Genomic DNA, 8,201 nt, shown 5'->3' with positions numbered 1-8,201 from the left:
TCTTACAGGCGGACACTTTGGGCCCCATGGACTGTGCCCCGTTCAGTAATCCATCCATGCTGCAGCTGCCATTTATCAGCCTGGTGCATGACTCCTGAATTACCTTTACATCTTCAAATGGCAAGTCAGTCTGCTTATCAGGACACCATTAAGAAGAGTAAGATCATGTCCTACATAGTTTTAGTATTTTAATTTGAGTTTAAGAGTTTACATCAAACAGTTACACATGCTGGGTATTTTATAGGCTGATTGTATCATTTTAAGACCCATTCAAACTGTTTATCTCATGAGGGTTTGTTTGCCATCATAGCCATACAATCGATTAATGATACGCAGCGCCCTCTACTGGTATGGATCAATAACTACATGAGCACCTTTGATTTAAATAAAGTTTATTTTGTTTACAGATTCACTCAAACATGGCCGCCCTAGCAACCGGACGGTGCGCTGCTAAACACTGCTCGGTAGCTATTACAGAGCTTTTACTACAGTACTTCTCACATATACATCTATCAGTTAGTCGACAGCATCTAAGTGTCTCAAGTGTTTAACATTTTTAGGGAAACTGGAGATATGGCGTATCGTTGGACTATTGACGAGCTAGCGGCGGTTAACTTATGCTAGCTAACCCTAGCTAAATTACAGGAGAGAAAGACCGCTTGCTAACGTTAATGTAACTGATTTGTTTTTGCTTCACCTGCTCGTCACGGTTACACTGTAATCCGAACTACACTCGTCATTAATTAGTGTTATAGTTTTTTAATGTTTGACCAGTAATTTGTGAGAAAATATATCGCTGCGACTAGCCTTTGTCTGAAAATGGATGCCTCGTGTGTTACTTGGTTACCCATAGTGCTGTTGTGCTAGATTGATGCAAGACGTAGTGTTCCATTATCGGACAGCTTGAGGAAGCTTGATGGATTAAATTTACACCTATAGTTGCTATATGTTGCAGTATGATCAGTGGTTGTGTTTTGCTTTTACAAAATATATTTGAGCAGGGAGAGGGGGACTCCAGCAGCGCCCAGCAGCTCTGCAGATCACCTCCTGTCAGCAGTGACAGGCAGAAAACGGCACAGTTTCTCAGGGAAGCCGAGAAAATCAGGAGGCAGTAAGTGAAACTGTTCTTCCTACACACAACTTTCATTGTAGAGATACAGTGGCTGGATTTCATTTGTGTTATCTTTTAATCTGTGCTATTATTCAACTGTACAATACTCTTAACTATCCTAAATTATTCTTACCCAGACCACTCTTGAATGTATATTTAACATATGATGCACACATTGAGGGTCGACCGATATTGGTTTTTCAGGGATAATACCGATACCAATTACTAGTGGTTAATGAAACCAACAACCAATATTTGGAACTGCTGCATTTACAATAAAAAGGAGAATCTTTCTGTCAATTTTTAGAATTTAGAATATCACAAACTCCAACAAAAAACTTTGATTAAATGCCTTTAGTAAATGTTTAATCAAAACTCAGACTTCCGACATCATATACAGCAAGTTGCCGGCAACCTTTTTCCTAAAGACAAGTGAAAAATGGAATAAAAAATGAATAAGTAAAAGTAGCTCTCTGAGATTTTCCAAAATAAAAGTTCCTCCTATGCTGACACTTTCTTTGCACTTTGTAATTAATATTATTGGTGATCATTAAAAAACGCAGATGCAGATAATCTGCAAAATGCCAATTATCTGTCCCAATAATCGGCCAGGCCCATAATCTGTTTATCCCTATCACACATTGTACATTTTGTTATTCTTATATCTATTGATCTATATATTGTGCTGTACATTATAGCATACTACATATTTTTATGTCTGAAACTTAAACTAGTTTCATACAGTGTGACGTAGCACACTGTGCATATTTCTGTGTTTCTTACTTTACTTTGCGTATTATACATATTTCTATACATCAGTCTGTAATGAATCTCAGTTTCCATCTGGGGGATCAAAAAATATTTCTGATTCTAATAAATGACAAAGATGGCCTATAATAAATTAAATCCAACACTACCTCAAAAGAAAGTACACCTCTTACAGTCTTACCAAACCAAAAGATGGTATTTACCAATGTATAATGTATTGGATTACATAACATTGAAGGGTGTTTGTTTTGGTTTTTCCATGTGTATTTTTTTATCCCCAATAACTTCACACATATCTTTTGGATGGGGAATAAAGTAATACTCTCATACAAGTTTGACAATTACAGGGACTGATTCTGTGCTGCTGATTCACCACTAAGCTAAACCCATTTTATACGTTTACTTTCAAACAGAAAAGTAAGGCACATTCCTCATTTGTGCTGCGTTAATAAAGCCAATCACTGAACTGCTGTAACACATCTTGAACTTTGTGAAGAGTTTAAACTTTAATATCGTTAGTCTTCACTGATCAGTGAGTTAATTTACGTCTTTCTTCACAGGATTGAAAAGTTGGAGAAAGAGAGGACGCTGAGTGTTCAGTGCAGAAAGAATGGCTGGACAGATTTGCCTGGAGAACTGGAAGAGTATGAGAACGTCCTGGTAGGAGAAAGAAATGCTGAAAGTGGGTCTTTCTCTGCATTACAGTATCCTAAATTTCCCCCCAGATGTTTTAATGTGGTAGTCGACAGGGCCTTTTAGACAGCATTTTTAGCAGTAGGTTATAAAAAATGCTCTGAAATAGTCAAAGCAGTAAATCAATTCAAAAATCAATAAAGTTTTAACAAGTTTTAACTTTTTTTCTCCTCCAGAGATGAATCTTCAAAAGCAGCTGGTGAAGATTCATAATGGTGTGAGGAAATTTCAGAGAGAACTAACAGATGTGAAGCCAACACCTGAGTGTAAGTTTTATACCTGAAAGTGCGTCTTCACAGAATCTTTAAAATAATCATAAAATTATATTGTTTTATCATACATTCGGCCATCTTGTGAGACATTCATGTAATTATTTGTGCCAGTCTATTACATCAGTATAACAGATGATATTGTAAAGTAGTGCACTACTCATTAAAAAGCAATGTGATTGTAGTGTCATAACCGCCTACAATGAAAATCAGATTGTCAATAATATTTCTGCATTTCTACTTTGGTTTTCAGTGATTGAAAGACTGAAGGAAATAATGTCAGAGGTGGAATTTTATATTAACACCCTAAAGGAGGAACAGCGTTCAAGGTAACAGGATACATTGAACAACTACAGACCCGTTTTAACTCAGTAACCATGAATGTGGAGGCTCATGCTCACCTTCAGAAAACTTGTGGAAAGGTGTTTAAGAAGAAATTGTCCACTGATGAGACAATGATGAGAATTCCCGCACACTGTCTTATTAGTCCCAAAATTGTATTATTGTGTAAACAATGTTTCAGTCGTCAGATCTTTATCAGGTTGATTAAAAGAACAAAGAAAATTAAAAGAAATATAGATAATGCAGACTCGGGCAAAAAATGAATAAATAAACCCCCAATAACCCTTTAACAAATACTACCTTTAACTTAAAATGTTCAGTTAATTATATACATGGAGAACACAATATTCCAAATATTAGAAACACACAACATGTAATATAATTCAATCCAATACATCTTTAATCCAATAAATCAAATTTATATACATACAGATATATTAAAATGCCCTAGCACAGTGTTATCAGACAAACTAAAAGTTAAAAATATTACAAGGTAATGTAAACCCAAGTAGGCAGTTAAGTAACAGCTCTTGATCAGTGTTTGTTGTGGGAACAAATGCATGTACTAGAATGGAAATATCATGAATAGTCATCGGTTGTGTTTCTCTGCTCCTCTCAGCTTTGAGGAACTGTTGAAGGAGGAGAGGACGTGCAGACAGGAGATCACTGCATATGACAAGAAGATTGAAAACTGGAGCCTTGCTGTCAAATCAGACCCCAAACTACCCAAAACCCCCACCATCAAGGTCTGCTGCTCCTCGTATTCGCCCGCTCTGTATTTTCTCTCTGATATCCTGTTCTTATGTAATAAAAAAAGGATGGAGAACCAAGTCTGTGTTTGAATATTGAATCTTAGAATTAGTGAGTAATAAATAAAATATTACTTTTTTATTATTTATTATCTTACTTTAGTTCTTGATCAGAAAAAATACTTTTGAAATCATGATAAAGTGTTTCTATGTTTTGCATTGTGCTAGTAGTCGACAAAACTATTAAGCACATTGTCATTGTCCTTTTTTCTGAAATGTGTCCTAAATTCTGCATTCATTTTTTTCTTTAAGACCAAATCCCCGGACAGTGACGTTCCTGCAGAGGTCAGAGCACTGGAGGCTTTCCTGCTGAAGACAGGAGGTCCTTGTGGTGGCTGGGACCAGTATGACCACCAAGCCTTCCTTAAAGTAAGACATTAGTGTTGTCGTACCTCTTTATAACTTGTCTTCATGAAAAATGCTGTCTCTTCTGCCACCTTCCACATGCAGATCATTGCACACAGTCACTGAACACCACTCCTTAAACCAACAGCAGTTGATGCTTTGCTTCAGGCACCTTTAGCAGATGCCAGGTCAAAGGTCGATCGCTGCAAGATCCCAGTCTGACTTACAGTAATCTGTTTGATTTGCAGGTCTGGACAAAGCACAGTGGGCGACCAGCTTACAGGAAAGAAGCCAAAGTGTACCTGCCGGGTAAAACACTGGAGGAGATTGAGCAACATGAAGACTGGCATCAGGAGCTGATTCACCTACAGGACAGAAAGAGAGAGGTGAAGACAAAATTTAAACAAGTTCGAAAAAAAGCAAACCTCATTTGAGTAGTTACATGGTTAACACAGCAGTCCTCCTCGAGCTGTGAGCGTCACAAGAACTGGCATGTGAAGATGTGGATAACGAAAAAGTAACATCTCTCACCAAGAGCGTAGCTTTCTATGTCACTTCTGAGAAGTGGACACATATTAAGTCAGGATCTGATCCAAAAATGATCAGCCTGGCCGATTTTTGGGGCTGATGGCAGATTTGGCATTTTGCCAATTATCTGTGTCTGAGTTTGATTTTACTGATCGCTGATCAAATAAATTAATTAAAAAGTGCAAAGAATGTGTTTGCATGGGAGGAACTTTTACTTTGTAAAACCTCAAGGAGATGTTTTTATTTATTCATTTTTTATTTAAATTTTCACTTGACTTTATAAAAAAAAGAAGTTGCTGGAAACTTGCTGTATATGATGTTGAGAGCTTCAGTTTTGATTGAACAGACATTTAAACAAAGTTTTGTGTTGGAGTTTATTATCTTCTAAATTCTAAATATGGACAGAAATATTTTCATTTTTATTGTAAATGCATTTCGTTTCCAAATATCGGTTATCAGTCCCATTGACTACGAATTATTGGTATCAGTATCGGCCCTGAAAAACCAATATCGGTTGACCCCTACTTTCAAACAATTAATTTCTTGTATTCAGGTAATTTTTTATGTACCAATTGGGGCCGTTTCTGCATAAATTTATTTTGGAAATGCCCCCTACAATAAATCTACACCTATGTCCCCCACAATGCTAAGTCTTCTTGAATCTAGATGATGCAGTTTATGCTGTCAGACAAATTAAAAAATGTAAATAATATTATTTTAGATATCATTTTAACATATTCAAAATGTAATTGTACACTCCAGCAGGTCATATGTGCAATGTTATTCAACCTCTGCTATAAATTGATTTCCAGCAGTACGCCTACAGTGCTTGTACACTCATATTCCAGTAACTGCCTTTATTCTGTAAAAACACGACATAGCCAGGAGCTCAGAAACAGCTGTTTGGTAGTTCTGATTCTGACTTCTAAATATTTTTGCAGTTGCTATTTTTTATTACTCATCTTCATAACATACCCAGGCTATTCAGCGGTGGAAAGCAAGCAAACATCAGGAACGCCAGACCAGAATACAGAGTCAGGAGGAGGCGGAGGAGGCTGAGGCCAAGAGCCAGTCCCACCAACACAGGTGAGTCAGAAGTAGAGCAGAATAATAAACAGGAAGACGAGGCAGAGCAGACACTGAAATAATCTAATGAACACTGTAAATGTTTGATTGGTCCCCGTAAATAAAAATGAATTTGGGGGATTTATTTGCTCGTCTTTGTTATTGTCACCTTTGTGTTACGTTTGTTTTAGTGTCTCCTATCCTTTTCTGTTTAAGGACTGAGGAGGAGAGGAGAGAGGCGGCGCGTCGACTGGAGGAGTGGAGGGAAGAGAAGAGGAGGAACGAGGAGCAGGAAGAGGAGCAGAGGCTGGCGGAGGAGATACAAAAGAGGAAACGGGCAAAGGTGATTTTACATTTGTGTGAAAAGTCATCTTCCTGTATTTGTGGTTATTTATCATCAAACGTGGTGCTTCTGTGTTGGTATATACTTAACTGCATTTCTGGATTTACTGATAAAATCAATACACAATCATATATTGATGTCATCAGGTGCATGGTGCTGCCTTCAAGAGATATTTATCTTTATCAAAATGATTTCTGATTATCAGGAAGAGCGCCGCCGCCAGCTGGAAGTGAAGCTGACCATTGAGGAGCAGCTGCGACTAAAGAGAGAGGAGGATGAGGAGCAGAGGAGAAGGAGGAGACAGGAGGAACAGAGGGAGATGGAGGAAAGGAGAAGGGAGGCAGCAAAGGGCATCAAACGCTTTAATGAAAGGGTACAAAGTCTGAGAATCACAGAGAAAAAACAGTTGTTTTTCCTGCTGTTACCACTTTTAAGGGCGAGGTCCTCTCACTGGAGCGCTGTTTTTGCTGTGTGATGTTGTAATGTATTCAAGGGATGTGAGGTTTTACTAGTTTTTCAAATGTTGGAATAAATACAAAGGCTAATGTAAGGAAGAGAAGTCACTATGCTGTGTAAGGTGCAAAGCTTGATTCTTTCTGTCTGCAGGATATTCAGAAGGTGGAGGCAAAGCTTCAGGAGAAACAACTGAGAGAAAAGGAGGAAGAAGAAAGACAGAAGAAAATCACTGCTAAGTTGAAGGAGAAGGTAAAGTTTGTACAGTGAAGAGATCTCTCAGAATGATTAACAAAAAATATATATAATCACAATGCTTGAAAATCTTTAAAATCTTAAATAAACATGGTTGTGTATTTAGAGAAAGGGTGATGTTTGTTCCTCATTCAGGTGGACGGTCACATCAGCAGAGACCCCTCCAGACTTACTCGTCCAACTAAGGGATGGGAGGAGCGAATGAAACACATTGGACCTTCAGGAGGAGGGCCGGTGTCACAGATGTTTCACAGGTCTGATTGCCGAAACTTTTCTATAGTCAGGTTACTATTAAGGAATGCTGTAAGTAACAATGGGCGATTGCTTTCTGAATCACTGAAATCTTCTGTCATTTTCTTGCAGAGCTGTTCCCACTTGGAGACAAGGCCTGTGATGAGTTGCAATTGAAGTCAGCCGAACAGACTTGAAATGCATTGCGTTTTAAAACTATCAAAATTAATGAAAAAAGCATCAGCACACCCAAATCTGTGCAAAATTCTTTATAACAAAGCAAGCTTTCAGTCAGAAACCTTCTTTAAGGCATGCTGTTTATGCCTTGAAAAGGCCTCTGACAGATTTAAATGTGTGGAAGCTTTTTGCATTTATTTTGATAGAAATGTGATTAAATTAAAATTTATGCAGTTGGACCTCAGCACCAGACTGTGCCTTTCTGTGAATCTTTGTATACTGTTGTTTGAGATTTTGTACAATTTGAATGAAATAAATTAACTTAGATTTTTCTAAAAATGCTATTGCTGTTATTAAAAGCTTGTCTTTACAGTTTTGCATAAATTTTACAACTGTTAGTGGTCTGTTTTTGCTTTGTTAAAACGGTGAACTGGTAACAGTCATTGTAATTCATTGTAATTGGATATTTACTGCTTTTTTGTAATTTTTTTTTAATTTTGAAAATTTCACAAAAATAATAACCAAAAAACAGTGTATTCAGATCCTATACTTTTAGTTGAGTATAAGTAAGTAAGATTATTCAGGAAAATGTACTTATAAATGTACTTTAAATTAATCACAAACAGGGAAAAAAAAGAAAAAATGTAATTTATATAAGAACAAAGACAAAAAAAAGACTAAAATTTAAAATTATTAAAAATGATGTGTTTATCAAAAATATCCACACATTTTCATGCACTCATCTGCTTATAGCCAACAATTGATTTCATGTCAATTGTTCAATGAACTAATCATTGCAGTTTTACTTGTAT

The 8,201-nt window shown here is 36.9% G+C and overlaps 1 protein-coding gene across 3 annotated transcripts; it reads left to right on the top strand.

Moving 5' to 3' along the window:
* Window positions 1-389: 389 nt before the first annotated feature.
* ccdc112 (coiled-coil domain containing 112) lies at window positions 390-7,773 on the top strand. Of its 3 annotated transcripts, none has more exons than XM_042488825.2 (14): window positions 390-464; window positions 999-1,111; window positions 2,440-2,561; window positions 2,749-2,838; window positions 3,095-3,170; window positions 3,803-3,929; window positions 4,245-4,361; window positions 4,586-4,723; window positions 5,845-5,951; window positions 6,147-6,273; window positions 6,479-6,646; window positions 6,880-6,978; window positions 7,117-7,235; window positions 7,345-7,773. In XM_042488825.2, exons 1-14 carry the CDS (start codon window positions 420-422, stop codon window positions 7,373-7,375), a joined length of 1,479 nt encoding a protein of 492 aa, XP_042344759.2. In that variant the 5' UTR covers window positions 390-419; the 3' UTR covers window positions 7,376-7,773. The 3 variants fall into 3 exon arrangements, with proteins under 3 accessions (XP_042344759.2, XP_087932787.1, XP_087932788.1); XM_088076661.1 differs by having other exon boundaries at window positions 411-464; window positions 1,002-1,111; XM_088076662.1 differs by lacking the exons at window positions 390-464; window positions 999-1,111 and having other exon boundaries at window positions 2,440-2,539.
* Window positions 7,774-8,201: the final 428 nt, after the last annotated feature.

This window comes from Plectropomus leopardus, chromosome 4 (assembly GCF_026936395.1).
Source record: "Plectropomus leopardus strain MGB_pleo_1.0 chromosome 4, ASM2693639v1, whole genome shotgun sequence".
NCBI lineage: Eukaryota > Metazoa > Chordata > Actinopteri > Perciformes > Serranidae > Plectropomus > Plectropomus leopardus.
Note: the sequence above shows the minus strand (reverse complement) of the source record. Positions and strands in the feature narration are given on the sequence as shown.

Bases quoted from the DNA above. Each gene is read 5' to 3' on its own strand.
- ccdc112 (XM_042488825.2), top strand. From the start codon at position 420: ATGGCCGCCCTAGCAACCGGACGGTGCGCTGCTAAACACTGCTCG. The intron at 1,112-2,439 runs GTAAGTGAAACT...CTTTCTTCACAG, and splicing joins GCCGAGAAAATCAGGAGGCA to GATTGAAAAGTTGGAGAAAG. The intron at 4,724-5,844 runs GTGAAGACAAAA...TAACATACCCAG, and splicing joins TACAGGACAGAAAGAGAGAG to GCTATTCAGCGGTGGAAAGC.